The sequence below is a fragment of the Aquarana catesbeiana genome, linkage group LG05 (genome assembly GCF_042186555.1).
Source record: "Aquarana catesbeiana isolate 2022-GZ linkage group LG05, ASM4218655v1, whole genome shotgun sequence".
Classification (NCBI taxonomy): Eukaryota; Metazoa; Chordata; class Amphibia; order Anura; family Ranidae; genus Aquarana; species Aquarana catesbeiana.
In genome coordinates, this window is record NC_133328.1 from 616823119 (window position 1) to 616841025 (window position 17907).

Below are 17907 nucleotides of genomic sequence, written 5' to 3' on the forward strand. Positions count from 1 at the left end.
TCTCTCACCATGGAGCCGCCCGGCGGCTCTCTCACTCACGGAGCCGCTCGGCGGCTCTCTCACTGACTCACGGAGCCGCCCGGCGGCTCTCTCACTCACGGAGCCGCCCGGCGGCTCTCTCACTCACGGAGCCGCCCGGCGGCTCTTTCACTCACGGAGCCGCCCAGCGGCTCTCTAACTTATGGAGCCGCCCGCCGGTGGGCTCTGTCACAGTCACCCGCATTTCTCGGAGGGGGCAGTTGCCCCGTTGCCCCCCCCTGGATCCGCCCCTGCATAAAGGCCAGATTTGTGGAGTGCAGGGCTAATAGTTGTCCTGTGGACAGATTCTCCTACCTGAGCTGTGGATCTCTGCAGCTCCTCCAGAGTTGGGCCTCTTGGCTGCTTCTCTGATTAATGCTCTCCTTGCCCGGCCTGTCAGTTTAGGTGGACGGCCATGTCTTGGTAGGTTTGCAGTTGTGCCATACTCTTTCCATTTTCGGATGATGGATTGAACAGTGCTCTGTGAGATGTTCAAAGCTTGGGATATTTTTTTATAACTTAACCCTGCTTCAAACTTCCCCTCAACTTTATCCCTGACCTGTCTGGTGTTTTCATTGGCCTTCATGATGCTGTGTGATCACTAAGGTTCTCTAACACACCTCTGAGGGTTTTATAGAACAGCTGTATTTATACTGAGATTAAATTACACACAAGTGGACTCTATTTACTAATTAGGTGACTTCTGAAGGCAATTGGTTCCACTAAATTTTAGTTAGGGGTATCAGAGTAAAGGGGGCTGAATACAAATGCACGCCACACTTTTCACATATTTATTTGTAAAACATTTTGAAAACCATTTATCATTTTCCTTCCACTTCACAATTATGTGCCACTTTGTGTTGGTCTATCACATAAAATCCCAATAAAATACATTTACGTTTTTGGTTGTAACAATTTCAAGGGGAATGAATAGTTTTTCATGGCACTGTACACTGTGCACTTTGCAAGTGAAGTTGCTCCAAAGTTTAGTAAATGAGGTAAAGCTTCACTTTGCCAAGAATACCCAATCACATCCAAGGAAAAAAAAAAAAAAAAAAAGTTTTGCTTGTACATGATTGAATGGTGGAAGTCAGCAGAACCTCTGTTCATTTACTAAGCTCTGGAGCAACTGCACTTTGCAAAGTGCACAGTCGATTTCCCTTTAGTAAATCAACCCCAAACTGTTTTACTACAACGAGTAGCCATACTATGTTAAAGCTGAAACCGGGGGCTAAGCAAATATTCCAGTCACTGCTGCTCTCTCTCCTTGTGCAGGGTGACTGGTCTTGTCTCTGTCCACTTCTGTAGTTTTCTGCATTTTAAAAAGTTTTAATGATTACAGAGCTGCGTTAATATGTGTTTTATATGTGGCTGGAGTTCACCTTTAAATCCCCACAGCTGGCAGGAGACTGGAATGGAAAGGTAATTTTGCAATCACATTAAAATAACAACATGGGTGCTGTAGCAATGCATAGGCTTTGTCTTTTTTTTTTTTTTTTTATGGAAGTGGAATCTCCCTTTAAAGCATACCTTCCTGCGCTGGAATGTGCATGACGTCCATGCTTCTGTTCTGCAGTGCTGAAAGGTACAAGGATATATTACATTAAATTACATTGCTACTCACTTCATATCAAAGAGTCAATATGTAATCATTCACAGGCAAATATGTAAAGCAGTGGTTGTCAATTTATAAGGTGTAGGGGACCTCCCTGACATTACCAAAGGGTTGCAAAAAAAAGTTCAGTATATGTAATGTTTGAGAGAAGATGATGGTCAGAGACCAGCGACATGCTAGAGGAGATGATGGTCCTAGACTGGATACATACTAGAGGAAATGGTTATCAGAGACTGGGAACTTAAAAGAGGAAATGATGGTCAAAGACTGGGGACATATTAGAGGGGACGATGCTCAGAGACTGGGGACATACTAGAGGAAATGACAGTCAGACTGGGGACATACTAGAGGAAATAATTGGTCAGAGATTGGAGACATACTAGAGGAAATGAGGGACAGAGACTGGGGACATACTAGAGGAAGTGATAGAGATTAGAGACATACTAGAGGAAGTGATAGTCAGACTGGGGGCATACTAGAGGAGATGATGGTCAGAGACTGGAGACATACTATATTAATGATGATTAAAGACTGTAGACATATTAAAGGAAATGATGGTCAGAGACTGGAGACATACTAGAGGAAATGATGGTCAGATTGGGAACATACTAGAGGAAATTATGGTCAAACTGGAAACATACTAGAAGAAATGATGGTTAAACTGGAGACATACTAGAGGAAATGGTGGTTAGACGGGAGACATACTAGAGGAAATGGTGGTTAGCCTGGAGACATACTAGAGGAAATGATGGTCAATGACTGGGGACATACTAGAGATGATGATGCTCAGAGATTGGGGACATCCTAGAGGAAATGAGGGCCAAAGACTGGGGACATACTAGAGATGATGATACTCAGAGATTGGGGGCATCCTAGAGGAAATGAGGGCCAAAGACTGGGGACATACTAGAGATGATGATACTCAGAGATTGGGGACATCCTAGAGGAAATGAGGGCCAAAGACTGGGGGCATACTGGAGGAAGTGATAATCAGACTGGGGACATACTAGAGGAAGTGATAGTCAGACTGGGGACATACTAGAGGAAGCGATAGTGAGACTGAGGACATCCTAGATGAAATGATGGTCAGAGTTTGAAGACATACTAGATGAAATGAGGGCCAAAGACTGGGGACATACAAGAGGAAGTGACGGTCAGAGATTGGAGACATGTTAGAAGAAAAGAGTGTCAGAGACTGGGAACATAAAAGATGAAATGATGGCCAGAGACTTTGGATATACTACAGGTTTTGTTGGAGACTGGATCCATGCTACTGAACACAATGAGAGACTGGGGAAACGTTTCTTGAGGCTAGTAGAGATTCTGCTATTACCCCTTTACAAAACAATGCTTCCACTACATACTGCTCGGGTCCAAGGGGCCACACGACAAGTACCAAAGGGCTGCAGGTTGGAATGTAAAGGTTTTAGGAACTATCAGAACTGCAAATTTGTAAAAACAAGATATTAGGGGGAAAGGACAATTTTTGGTCTCCTGTACAGCCATCCAATGGAAAAAGGTATGTAGCTATAAGCCTTCTTTAGCCTAGAATGGCTGCTAACATTGTACCCAAGATTACTTCAATGAAATGTCCAAGATCTGATGCTGTAAAGCGTTGCTTATGGAAAATATAGGTTGCTGAAGTTTGCCTTCGTTTTACGGGCATGCATGCACATATGTTGGGTATCTATTTACTCGGCGCAACCTCATCTTTTATGATTTACCAAAAATCAGTTAATTTATTGTGCTTATGTGCCCTAAAAAGAACTTTAGTGTATTTTTACTAAACATGTGTGCTGGATAAAATTGGAACTACCACCATTTTATTCTCCAGGGTCGCTTCTTTCAGAAAATATATACTGTTTGGGGGTTTAAACTAATCTTCAGACCTAAATATATTTTTTAAAAATGCATGCAAAAAAAAGCAAAAATGGCTCTGGGAAAGGGTTACATAATACATAGTGGAGTAGATATGTGCACAACAAAAAAAATTGTTTAATTTAATTTCAAATTCATTTGTTAAGTAAATCATTTAGTTTTGTCATACTCGTTATGTTAAAAGGATTTGTTTTCAGAATTAGTTTTATATATTCAGATTCATTGTTCCGAATCGATTCGTAATTTTTGGAAGTTATTTAAAAGAAAAAACACAGCCCAAAATAGCTGGTTGTTAAGGACCGGATGGCCCCCGCGTCCCTACCAACTATGACTCATCTGCTGTCAGCGCTGACAACAGTATGTAAGTAAAAAAAAAAGAGCTGGCATTAGAAAAAAAAAACAATACATAGAAGGCCTTTTTGTTCTGGTATGCATTTTAGGGGAACTCCAGGCAAGGAAAAATGGTGTGGGGTCCCCCTCAAAATCCATACCAGACCCTTATCCGAGCATGCAGCTTGGCAGGCCTGGAAGGGGGAGGGGGGGGTGAGCAAGTGCCCGCCCTCCTGAACCGTACCAGGCCACATGCTCTCAACATAGGGGGGTGCTTTGGAGGAGGGGCTCCCTCTTCCCCCAAAGCACCTTATCTCCATGTTGGTGAAGACAGAGGACAAGGGCCTTTTCCCCACAACCCTGGCCTGGTGATTGTGGAGGTGCGGGGGTATCCAATCGGAATCTGGAAGCCCCCTTTAACAAGGGAGTCTCCAGATCCTAGCCACCCCCATGTGAATGAGTATGGGGTACATTGTATTCACCAAAAAAATGTGCAAAAGTAAATAAAAACATAAAGACAGTTTTTGACTGTTTTTATTTACTTTTCTTATCTTTTTGGTGAATGAGTAGGGGTACTATGTACCCCTACTCATTCACATGGGGGGGGCTTGGATCTGGGGACCTAGATTTCCGTAAGCTACCCCCCAGCACAACAACCAGACCAGGGTTGCGGGAAGAGGCCATTTTCCTCATCGACATGGTCATGTGGCCCGGTATAACTCAGAAAGGAGCGCTCGCTTGTCCCCCCCTTTTCTGGCCTGCCGGGCTGCATGCTTGGATAAGGGTCTGGAATGAATTTTTGGGGGGGGGGGGACCCACGCCATTTTCTTGGAGTGGAGTTCCCCTGAAAAATTTATACCAGACCTAAGGACCTTGTATGAATTTTGGGGGGTCCCCACACTGTTTTTTTTACATTTTCTAATGCCGGCTCTTCTTTTGTTCACATTCAGATGAGTCATGGTTGTTAAGGACACAGCGGCAGCCTGCTCCTTAACAACCAGCTATTCACAAATACATTTGGAGCATTAATTAGTTACTTTGGATGCTTCAAACATCTAAATAAAACAAATGCATTTCGCTGTTTCATTATAATTTATTTTGGATAAATTGAAATTTGGATACCTCCAAATCTCTGAATAATGAAAATGTTGTCAGAAAATAAAAAAGGAACATTTTCAGAAAGGGTTGCGTTACCAATCAGGTACAATATGTGTATAGCCGCTTCAGCCCCGGAAGAATTTACCCCCTTCCTGACCAAAGCACCTTTTGCGATTCGGCACTGTGTCGCTTTAACTGACAATTGCGTGGTCGTTCAACGTTGTACCCAAACATCATCCTTACAATGCCTCATGGGACTTTTAGTTTTACAACAGCTGGAGGGCCACCAGTTTGAGACCCCTGCAAGTCTAAACCCAAGCCCAGCAAGGCCAACTGTGGTAACAGTACTCCTCTCGTACCAGCAATATCTTTCATCATAGACTGAATGTCTGCCCAGAAGACTTTAGCAATGCCCACCAGATGTGAGTAGTTGACCCTTGACCACCACAGTTCCACCAACAATAAGATGAGGTTGAAGGAAAAATCCTTGCAATCTTCTGTGGAGTATGGTACCACTGGTGGAGGGGTTTCTGTGCGGACTCACAGTGGGAGAGGCATTTGGAGTACTTCAGCATGGTGTGAGATGCAGAGTTCCACTGGTTTAAGTCAGCAGAGAAGTGGAGGGTAGATTCCCATTTCACCATTGACAAGAGTTTTGTAGAGGAGCTGCGCCGCTCAGTAAGTGATAGAGGTGTGAGATTCCCTTAGTTGAGGGCCATGGATATTCATAGAAGTGAATAATGTCCGAGGTGAGAGTACTCGGTGACCAAAGTAAGCTATTCAGGATGTGCCTGATTCAGAGGTACTTGTAAAAATCCCAGTTGGGAACGGCATATTTTGTGTGTAGAGCTTGGAAAGAGTTCATGCACTGGTTGTCTAAGAGGTCCCCTATGGAGATGTTTGTTGAGTGTTTCCCAAGAGTTGACTGACAGATCTTCACTAAGAAGGCCCAAAGCCGGGATAGGAAGGGAGGACAGGGTGTGCCTTGGGATGCCTTTTGTTGATTGAAAGATGGATCTCCAGACTTTAATAGTTGTGTTCACTGAGCTGAGAAAGGAGTGTGGTGGATTTCCCTGGAGCCATAAGGCAACTAGCAAAGATTTTGTTGAGGGCTGTTTCCTCGATTTGTGCATTTTGTCTGAATTTTGATTTGTAATGAAACGAACCACACATTTCTATAGTGGACTTCTTTCAGAGGGACCTAAAAATTGCAGCAGCAGTTGAGGCTTCTAATGCCGCGCACACATGAGCGGAATTTCCGACAGAAAGAGTCCGATGGGAGCTTTTCATCATATATTCCGACCGTGTGTATGCCCCATCTGACTTTTTCTGTCAAAAATTCAGATGACCTATATTTTTCCGACGGAACAAATTACTATCGGAAAAAACACTCGTCTGTAGTATACTGTTCCGACGCATGCTCTGAAGCAAGTATGAGACGGAAGCTATTGGCTACTGGCTACGTGTTGTACGTCACCGCGTCCTGGACGGTCAGAATTTGGTGTGACCGTGTGTATGCAAGACAGCTTGAGCGGAATTCCGTCGGAACTCCGTCGTAAAAACCTTCAGAGTTTATTCCGACGGCAAAACTGGTCGTGTGTACAGGGCATAAGAGCCAGTGGTGGCTTGTCACTGATGCACCCTAAACTAAATATTTATTTGTACAAGTAAAAAGAAAAAGGTTCTTACCAAATAAAAAAAAATATATAAAAAATCTAAAACTCCAATAAAGAGACATCTTTAAAAAAAAATTAAATAACAATGTTACGAAAAATATAAATAAATAGACTGACTACTAGCTTTTATCAATTCCCTTTTAAAATATGTGAAATTTGAAAAATGAGCCCACATTTCATTTTGAGAAGCAGAAAGCCAGAAAACAAGAGGCATCTGCCCTCCCACATATCGGAGGAAGGAATATTTCAAAGCCCTGCGTCTCTACACATACATCTGCTGTTTTGTGAATACAATTATCATTGTAGATATGAGAAGTCATTTATAAATATCCTCTCCTGCACTTATTCCCCAGCACACCTATGCATGCATAAATCACAGCCTTGGAGGTATAATGAAGAGCCTCGCTGAATATTCAGAACATGGAGACAGCTGGTTTGTAGTTGCTGGAAGCCCACAAGCTATTCTGGGGGAAACCAGTACAAGCTTATCAGTCACACAACTTACAGGGAACAAATTAGCAACTTCGGAACTCGCTAAACTATTCTAAAGATTTCTTCTGAACTTTTGTATCAAAGTAGAGAATGACTCCCAAAAACGTTCAGAACATCATATTCACACTGTGGCTGGTGCTTGATTTTCTTGGGGGGGAGGCCGCGGGCCACCCCCCCACCATTCTATGCATGAGGTTAAAGAACCTTCCATGTGCAGCAGCCCCCCCCTAAAACTTACCTGAGCCCCATCTTGATCCAGCAATGTACACAAGAGCCTCAGCTCTCTGGGGACCCTCCCTCCTCACTGGCTGAGACAGCCAATCACAGCCAGCGCGCCAATGAAAAGGGAGAGGGGGCGGGGCTGAGCCGTGGCTCCGTTTGTCAATGTCTCTGCAGCGAGCCTGCTCGGGTGCCCCAGTAGCAAATTGTTTGCTCTGGGGCACTTAGCAGGAGGGAGGGGCCAGAAGTGACGGCGGGGGTGGGGTGGGGGGGGGACCAGAGAGCAGGAGAATCTGAACTACTCTGTGCAAAACTACTGCACAGAGCAGGAAAGTATGACATATTTTTTATATCTTTTTTTTTTAAATCTGCCTTTAATATCACTTTAATACATTGAGCACAAGAAAATAAACATTCCCTGGTAAGTTATTTGTTAAAATTTTTACCCCTGCACTTGATGCAGCTATCTCAGTGTTACTTTCCTGAAGTTCTGGTCTTTACAGGAAAGACTTAACAGTGCACAGTGCAGTCACCAGTCTGTCTGTTTTTTTGAGAAGGGGGAGGGGAGTAGGGTAGTGCCTAGCCATTCCTACAGGGCTGTGTGTTTCTGTTGATGCACGCAGTGTAGGGAGACATAACTCTAGTTTATCCATGAAAGAATGGCTCCATAGGATATTGCAAGAGAAAGGAGCCCCCCCTGAAACAGAAAAGCAGTGGCAGCGGTCATGGCATCAGCTTAAACTGGAACATAGGCAAGAATTAAAAGAGAGCTGCATACTCAGGACATACAGTGGGGACGGAAAGTATTCAGACCCCCTTAAATTTTTCACTCTTTGTTATATTGCAGCCATTTGTTAAAATCATTTAAGTTCATTTTTGTTCCTCATTAACCACTTCAGCCCCGGAAGGATTTACCCCCTTCCTGACCAGAGCACTTTTTACAATTTGGCACTGCGTCGCTTTAACTGCTAATTGCGCGGTCATGCAATGCTGTAACCAAACGAAATTTGCGTCCTTTTCTTCCCACAAATAGAGCTTTCTTTTGATGGTATTTGATCACCTCTGCCGTTTTTATTTTTTGCGCTATACACGGAAAAAGACCGAAAATTTTGAAAAAAAATGATATTTTCTACTTTTTGTTCTAAAAAAAATCCAATAAACTCAATTTTAGTCATACATTTAGGCCAAAATGTATTTGGCCACATGTCTTTGGTAAAAAAAATGTCAATAAGTGTATATTTATTGGTTTGCGCAAAAGTTATAGCACCTACAAACTAGGGTACATTTTCTGGAATTTACACAGTCTTTAATTTATGACTGCCTATGTCATTTCTTGAGGTGCTAAAATGACAGGGCAGTACAAAACCCCCACAAATGACCCCATTTTGGAAAGTAGACACCCCAAGGAAATTGCTGAGAGGCATGTTGAGCCCATTGAATATTCATTTTTTTTGTCCCAAGTGATTGAATAATGAAAAAAAAAAAAAAAAAAAAAAAAAATTACAAAAAGTTGTCACTAAATGATATATTGCTCACACAGGCCATGGGCATATGTGGAATTGCACCCCAAAATACATTTAGCTGCTTCTCCTGAGTATGGGGATACCACATGTGTGGGACTTTTTGGGAGCCTAGCCGCATACGGGGCCCCGAAAACCAATCACTGCCTTCAGGATTTCTAAGGGCGTACATTTTTGATTTTACTCCTCACTACCTATCACAGTTTTGAAGGCCATAAAATGCCCAGATGGCACAAACCTCCCCCAAATGACCCCATTTTGGAAAGTAGACACCCCAAGCTATTTGCTGAGAGGCATGTTGAGTCCATGGAATATTTTATATTTTGACACAAGTTGCGGGAAAGTGACAATTTATTTTTTTATTTGTTTTTTTTTTGCACAAAGTTGTCACTAAATGATATATTGCTCACACAGGTCATGGGCATATGTGGAATTGCACCCCAAAATACATTCTGCTGCTTCTCTTGAGTACGGGGATACCACATGTGTGGGACTTTTTAGGAGCCTAGCCGCGTACGGGACCCCGAAAACCAATCACCGCCTTCAGGATTTCTAAGGGTGTACATTTTTGATTTCACTCTTCACTGCCTATCACAGTTTCGGAGGCCATGGAATGCCCAGGTGGCACAAACCCCCCCAAATGACCCCATTTTGGAAAGTAGACACCCCAAGCTATTTGCTGAGAGGCATGGTGAGTATTTTGCAGCTCTCATTTGTTTTTGAAAATGAAGAAAGACAAAAAAAAAAATTTTTTTTTTCTTTTTTTAATTTTCAAAACTTTGTGACAAAAAGTGAGGTCTGCAAAATACTCACTATACCTCTCAGCAAATAGCTTGGGGTGTCTACTTTCCAAAATGGGGTCATTTGGGGGGGGTTTGTGCCACCTGGGCATTCCATGGCCTCCGAGACTGTGATAGGCAGTGAAGAGTGAAATCAAAAATTTACGCCCTTAGAAAGCCTGAAGGCGGTGCTTGGTTTTCGGGGTCCCATACGTGGCTAGGCTCCCAAAAAGTCTCACACATGTGGTATCCCCGTACTCAGGAGAAGCAACAGAATGTATTTTGGGGTGTAATTTCATATATTCCCATGGCATGTTTGAGCAATATATAATTTAGTGACAACTTTGTGCAAAAAAAAAAAAAAAAAAAAAATAATTTGTCTCTTTCCCGCAACTTGTGTCACAATATAAAATATTCCATGGACTCGACATGCCTCTCAGCAAATAGCTTGGGGTGTCTACTTTCCAAAATGGGGTCATTTGGGGGGGTTTGAACTGTCCTGGCATTTTATGCACAACATTTAGAAGCTTATGTCACACATCACCCACTCTTCTAACCACTTGAAGACAAAGCCCTTTCTGACACTTTTTGATTACATGAAAAAATTATTTTTTTTTTGCAAGAAAATTACTTTGAACCCCCACACATTATATATTTTTTTAAAGCAAATGCCCTACAGATTAAAATGGTGGGTGTTTCATTTTTTTTTTTCACACAGTATTTGCGCAGCGATTTTTCAAACGCATTTTTTGGGGAAAAAACACACTTTTTTACATTTTAATGCACTAAAACACACTATATTGCCCAAATATTTGATGAAATAAAAAAGATGATCTTAGGCCGAGTACATGGATACCAAACATGACATGCTTTACAATTGCGCACAAACGTGCAGTGACAACAAAATAAATACATTTTTAAAAGCCTTTAAAAGCCTTTACAGGTTACCACTTTAGATTTACAGAGGAGGTCTACTGCTAAAATTACTGCCCTCGATCTGACCGTCGCGGTGATACCTCACATGCATGGTGCAATTGCTGTTTACATTTGACGCCAGACCGACGCTTGCGTTCGCCTTAGCGCGAGAGCAGGGGGGACAGGGGTGCTTTTTTTTTTTTTTTTTTTTTTCTTTATTATTTTTTTGCTTTTTTATCTTATTTTAAAACTGTTCCTTTCATTTTTTTTTTTTTTTTTTTAATCATTTTTATTGTTATCTCAGGGAATGTAAATATCCCCTATGATAGCAATAGGTAGTGACAGGTACTCTTTTTTGAAAAAATTGGGGTCTATTAGACCCTAGATTTCTCCTCTGCCCTCAAAGCATCTGACCACACCAAGATCGGTATGATAAAATGCTTTCCCAATTTCCCAATGGCGCTATTTACATCCGGCGAAATCTAAGTCATAAAATGCTCGTAGCTTCCGGTTTCTTAGGCCATAGAGATGTTTGGAGCCACTCTGGTCTCTGATCAGCTCTATGGTCAGCTGGTTGAATCACCAGCTGCATTCTCAGGTTCCCTGTTGAGACAGGAGAGCCAGAGAAAAACACGGAAGACGGTGGGGGGGGGGGGCATTCTCTCCCACTGCTTGTAAAAGCAGTCTAGAGGCTAATTAGCCGCTAGGATTGCTTTTACATGAAAGCCGACCGCTGGCTGAAAAGAATGATACCAAGATGATACCTAAACCTGCAGGCATCATTCTGGTATAACCACTCAAAGTCGTGAATGGCGTACCTGAAGACAAAAAAATGGTTAACAATAAAGCACAGTAAACGGTAAAGTATAAAAAATTGCAGACCTGAAAAGCAAACATGATAAAACATAATAACAATAAAACATTGCAGAATAGAATACAGTAAAAAAGAGCAGAACAATAGAGAGAATAGAGAGAGAGAGAGAGAATAGAGAGAGAACAATAAAACTACAACTATTATTTTTTATTTTATATTTTTGTTTGTGTTTTTTTTTTTTTTTTTTTTTTTTTACACTTTTTTTGTAACTAACTTTTATAACTGTAACCGGTTCCAGGTTCGGGTCTCTCAAAATGCGATGGCATCTTGGGAGACCCTGTGAAAGTGTGTCCTAGTCTGTGCAATGCTGTACCCTACGCTAATACTCAACTAGTGAATGGTAGCGTTCAAAACATTCACCAATGCAAAGACCAGGATTGTCAGGACAGGAGGGACAATAATAGCGGGTGTCACGCCTATATCCGCACTTGCTGCAGACACAACATCTTTTTTGGGGGGGTTCGTTGGGTAGGGGTACTCGGGAGGACATAAAAATGCCTCTCATGCAGCCGACTGCATTTGGTTGGGGATGTGAATGGGGGAAGTACGGGCGCTGCAGAAGCGGTGGGTTCCCAATTAGGATTGGCGAATGCAGCAGGAAGGGCACTATGGGCACGACGGGCCTGTGTTTGTCTTCTTGGTGGCAGCGGGACACTACTTGTGCTTGCCACCTCACCAGCTTGAACTGCACTTATGGGACTCGCCACGTCACCAAGTGTTACTGCAGTGCTGGTTTGACTACGACCGGGGTGTACTAGGCCGCTGGCGCTTGCCAGTTCACCAAAACGCTACCAAAAAAACTGTTAACGATCGCAGGGATCAGGCCTGACTCTGCGAACGCTGCAGTTATGCATTTAGTGTTTTGTAAGTGACAGTGATCGATCGATACTGCACTTGGGTGGGCTGGGCTGGGCCGGGCGGAGGGGCAAAACGCAGGTGCTAGCAGGTATCTGGGTTGATCCCGCTAACACTGCGTTTTTGGGAACCCTAAACTGCTGGGGACGCCAGTATAGATCTGATCGGATCAGATATTGATCAGTTCAGATACTATACCACTAAGGGAGGTGTACGGTGCGTGCGTGGGTGTTAGCGCTACTGGCACTAACCTGACGCTGCCTGGGGCTGGTGCTTGCCAGTTCACCAAAACGCTACCAAAAAAAACTGTTAGCGATCGCAGGGATCAGGCCTGACTCTGCGAACGCTGCAGTTATGCGTTTAGTGTTTTGTAAGTGACAGTGATCGATCGATACTGCACTTGGGTGGGCTGGGCTGGGCCGGGCGGAGGGGCAAAACACAGGTGCTAGCAGGTATCTGGGTTGATCCCGCTAACACTGCGTTTTTGGGAACCCTAAACTGCTGGGGACGCTAGTATAGATCTGATCGGATCAGATATTGATCCGTTCAGATACTATACACTAAGGGAGGTGTACGGTGCGTGCGTGGGTGTTAGCGGTACTGGCACTAACCTGACGCTGCCTGGGGCTGGTGCTTGCCATTTCACCAAAATGCTACCAAAAAAACTGTTAGCGATCGCAGGGATCAGGCCTGACTCTGCGAACGCTGCAGTTATGCGTTTAGTGTTTTGTAAGTGACAGTGATCGATCGATACTGCACTTGGGTGGGCTGGGCCGAGCTGGGCGGAGGGGCAAAATGCAGGTGCTAGCAGGTATCTGGGCTGATCCCGCTAACACTGTGTTTTTGGGAACCCTAAACTGCTGGGGACGCTAGTATAGATCTGATCGGATCAGATATTGATCTGTACAGATACTATACCACTAAGGGAGGCGTATGCTGCGTGCGTGGGTGTTAGCGGTACTGGCGCTAATCTGACGCTGCCTGGGGCGACGCATATCACCGTCGGGTGATCAGGGGGCTAAATCTTTATTCGGTAATAAACGGCGGGTGCCCTGACACTATAAAAAATAAACAAACTAACCAGCGTCACCCGTAACACTTATACGGTGATCAGTGGTGAAAGGGTTAACTAGGGGGCAATCAAGGGGTTAAAACATTTATTAGGTAGTATATGGGGGTCCCTGTCGCTATAAAACGCTGACGGTGAACCTAAATATTTACGTCCCTAACTAGCGTCACCAGCGACACTAATACAGCGATCAGAAAAATGATCGCTTAGCGACACTGGTGACAGGGGGTGATCAAGGGGTTAAAACTTTATTAGGGGGGGTTAGGGGGGTACCCTAGACCTACAGGGGGCCTAACACTCACTGCCCTAACACTGTAACTGTCACAAACTGACACCATGCAGTAATCAGAAAAAAAAAAAAAAAAAAAAAAAAAAACCTGCTTGGTGTCAGTTTGTGACAGGGGGGGGGTGATTGGGGGGGGATCGGGGGGCGATCGGGGGGGGGATCGGGGTGTTTTGTGTGCCTGGCATGTTCTACTGTGTGTGTGTGTGTTGTGCACTTACATTGCAGTCTTCTCTCCTCGGCCCGGAACGGAAAATACCGAGCCGAGGAGAGATGACATCATTTCCTCTGCCTCTGTGTACAATACAGAGGCAGGGAAATGATGCCATTGGCTGAGAGCGATCGCGAGGGGGGGGCCACGAATGGATGGCCTCCCCCTCACCTCCGATCGCCGGAGAAGATTTGCCGACCGCCGCAGGCACCGGGGGGGGGTCCGATCGGACCCCCCACCCGCGGGCAGGCAAGGACGTACATACACGTCCTTTTGCCTGCCCGTGCCATTCTGCCGACGTATATAGTCGTGCGGCGGTCGGCAAGTGGTTAATGTACACACAGCACCCCATATTGACAGAAAAACACAGAATTGTTGACATTTTTGCAGATTTATTAAAAAAGAAAAACTGAAATATCACATGGTCCTAAGTATTCAGACCCTTTGCTGTGACACTCATATATTTAACTCAGGTGCTGTCCATTTCTTCTGATCATCCTTGAGATGGTTCTACACCTTCATTTGAGTCCAGCTGTGTTTGATTATATTGATTGGACTTGATTAGGAAAGCCACACACCTGTCTATATAAGACCTTACAGCTCACAGTGCATGTCAGAGCAAATGAGAATCATGAGGTCAAAGGAACTGCCTAAAGAGCTCAGAGACATAATTGCGGCAAGGCACAGATCTGGCCAAGGTTACAAAAAAATTCTGCTGCACTTAAGGTTCCTAAGAACACAGTGGCCTCCATAATCCTTAAATGGAAGACGTTTGGGACAACCAGAACCCTTCCTAGAGCTGGCCGTCCGGCCAAACTGAGCTATCGGGGGAGAAGAGCCTTGGTGAGAGAGGTAAAGAAGAACCCAAAGATCACTGTGGCTGAGCTCCAGAGATGCAGTCAGAAATGGGAGAAAGTTTTAGAAAGTCAACCATCACTGCAGCCCTTCACCAGTCGGGGCTTTATGGCAGAGTGGCCCGACGGAAGCCTCTCCTCAGTGCAAGACACATGAAAGCCCGCATGGAGTTTGCTAAAAAACACCTGAAGGACTCCAAGATGGTGAGAAATAAGATTCTCTGGTTTGATGAGACCAAGATAGAACTTTTTTGGACTTAATTTAAGGGGGTATGAATACTTTCCGTCCCCACTGTAATTAATGCTTGTCACCCTTGTGTGACAACAAAGATGATGGGCTTTGGGCGGCAGAGATCACTGTGCTGAGAATGCTCATTGCACGCTTCCAGCACAGTGACCAAGCACTCAAAGACAGCTCCTAGTAAGTCTAGTAAGTCTCTAGTAATGATCAGGAGCTGGCGTGGCCATCATGTGACCACTGTGACAGCCAATCACAATGGTCACATGATCAGGCAGACCTTTGTCCCTGGGCGTAAAAGTTAAAGGGGCGCCATGGCTGGAAGGGAAGATATTAAATCAGCTGGGGAAAGTGCTTCAAAAAACTGAGAGTTTATGACAATAAAACCCCCAAAATATGATGAAAGCAGAGACCCTGGAGAAAAACATGGTAGCAGTTGTAATTTTTTTTATGTCACACTATATGTACGCTATTGTATATCAGACCTACACTATATTTTCAAAAGTATTGGGACAGCTGCCTTTACAAGCACATGAACTTTAATGGCATCCCATTCTTAAGCCTCATACAAACGATCGGATTGTTGGCCAACAAAACCGTGGACTTTTGTCTGAAGGGTGTTGGCCCAAACTTGTCTTGCATACACACGGCTACACAATTGTTGGCCAACAAATACGAACGTCGTGACGTACTACGTTGCTTTTCAGCTCTTTAGCACCACCACTTGGGCTCCTTCTGCTAATTTCGTGTTAGTAGAAGTTTGGTGAGTGTTGATTCACGCTTTTCATTTTGTTTCTGAATGGCCGTTCGTCAACCAGACATGTTTCGGAATCGGAGGAGATAACGTGTTATTTATTATTGGCCTTGGAGGTATTGCTTTGACATTATTTTTTTGGTTGAATAATAATGATTTGATTTGGTATATTTTCTATATTTTTGGATGCATAGAATGCACTTTTTGGTTAAGTTCTATTGGCAGATATCATGTCTAATTTTATTTGTTTTCTTTTTTTAATGCACAATAAAAAAATGTGTAGAATAATACTTGGCTATGTGTTTTACTACAAATGACAGTTTGGGGGTAGGCAGATACATTTTAAAAAATACAATGTAAAATTAACAAGGGACACCAACATAGTTGTATCTTTGATCTTCAAAACTACGGGATAATGGTGTTGTGGTAACTTGCCCAAATTAAAAAAAAAAAAAAAAAAAAAAAAGCATAATAAAATATTATTCTTGATATCACTAGAAAAAAAAGCCTTTGAAAATTAGTTTGCAATAACTCCATCAGTATCACCAGCAAAGCAGCTTCATTGTTATCCCATTAGGCCCCTTTCACACTGGGGCGGTGGGGGCGTCGGCGGTACAACATCGCTATTTTTAGCGCTGCTGTACCGTCATTCTTGCAGCGGTATTCGGCCGCTAGCGGTTCAGTTTTAACCCCCGCTGGCGGCTGAAAAAGGGTTAAATCCGCTCGTACATCGCAGCTATAGCCGCGGTATTACCGCGGTATAGCCGCGCTGTCCCATTGATTTCAATGGGCAGGAGCGGTGAAGGAGCGGTGAATACACCGCTCCTTCACCGCTCCAAAAAAGCGGTTTGCAGGACTTTTTTCACCGCCCTGCCTGCGCACCGCTTCAGTGTGAAAGCCCTCGGGCTTTCACACTGAACAAACAGCGGAGGCTGTTTAGGGGCGGTTTTCAGGCGGTATTTTTAGCGCAATACCGCCTGAAAACCGATCCAGTGTGAAAGGGGCCTTAAAGAAGAAGAGAATTGTGCGTTGCATTTCCAGATTTCATAATTTGCCGCGTCACAAATGTTAATTCTCCATTACGAACGCTAGTTTACAAGACCGACCGCTTCTGGCTCATCCTTGCTTCTGAGCATGCGTGTTTGTACTTTGGACTTTTGTCTGATGGACTTGTGTACACACGCTCGGAAAATCCGACAACAGACATTTGAGAACATGCTAGCCAACATTTGTTGGCGGAAAGTCCAATAACAATTGTCCGATGGAGCGTACACACAATCGGATTTACCGCCAACAGGCTCGCATCAAACATTTCCCGTCGGAAAGTCCGGTCATGTGCACGAGGCTTTAGTCTGTAGGGTTCAATATTGAGTTGGCCCACCCTTTGCAGCTATAAAAGCTTCAACTCTTCTGGGAAGGTTGTCCTCAACGTTTAATAGTGTGTCTATGGGAATGTTTGACCATTCTTCCAGAAGCGTATTTGTGAGGTCAGGCACTGATGTTGGACGAGAAGGCCTGGCTCGCAGTCTCCACTCTAATTCATCCCAAAGGTTTGGGAAGAGCTTGATCGGCTGACGAGGAAGGAAGTGAGGTGTTGTTTGTACTACAGGTTAAGGACGGGGAGAGCGCTGGGAACCACAGCTGCAGATTCGGTCTCCAGGTGACACTATCACCCCCCTTTTGCTGTCCATAAGTATATCAAGGCTTGTTTTTATTGTACTAAATGTGAGTGTACATCTATGTGGGATTTTAAGTTTAATAAACCTGTTTTAAAACGTTATCACACCATTGCAAGTTTCCATTGTCTTTCACATGTGTGATATATGAGGAGATTGCTGGCAGCCAGGAGAAAATTGGCTTGTGATCTTTGTAGCAGCATTTAAGCCATAACTAACCACTACACGAAAGAGGAACCATAGGAAGATCTTCCCAAGCTGATTATATTATTTATCACGGGCTCTTTTAAAAAGCCCTTAAGGTGAGGGTACACCTGGTGGTGGGGGGGGGGGGGGGTTGGGTGCACACCGGCATGAAGACATCACCATCACGGTTTATTATGTTTGGACTGTTGCAATACTAAGGATATTATTTTTCTTTTTTTTTGCCATACACACGGAGCACGCGCACTTTCCTATATATATAGTTTGTGGACATTGCATTGAGATTTTATTTGTTGCTCTGTTTATATAATGGACTTTTTATATTATTGAGGATTTGTGTGCATCACAC

At 43.8% G+C, this 17907-nt stretch overlaps 1 protein-coding gene across 2 annotated transcripts in view; it reads right to left on the reverse strand.

The window, feature by feature from the left end:
- Positions 1-17907, reverse strand: part of OC90 (otoconin 90) — a 151457-nt gene that overhangs the window by 78600 nt on the left and 54950 nt on the right. For both annotated transcript variants that reach the window (XM_073632265.1, XM_073632264.1), the window contains exon 9: positions 1549-1596. In XM_073632265.1, the coding sequence (XP_073488366.1) occupies positions 1549-1596 (48 nt within the window). The remainder of the gene's footprint in view (positions 1-1548; positions 1597-17907) is intronic.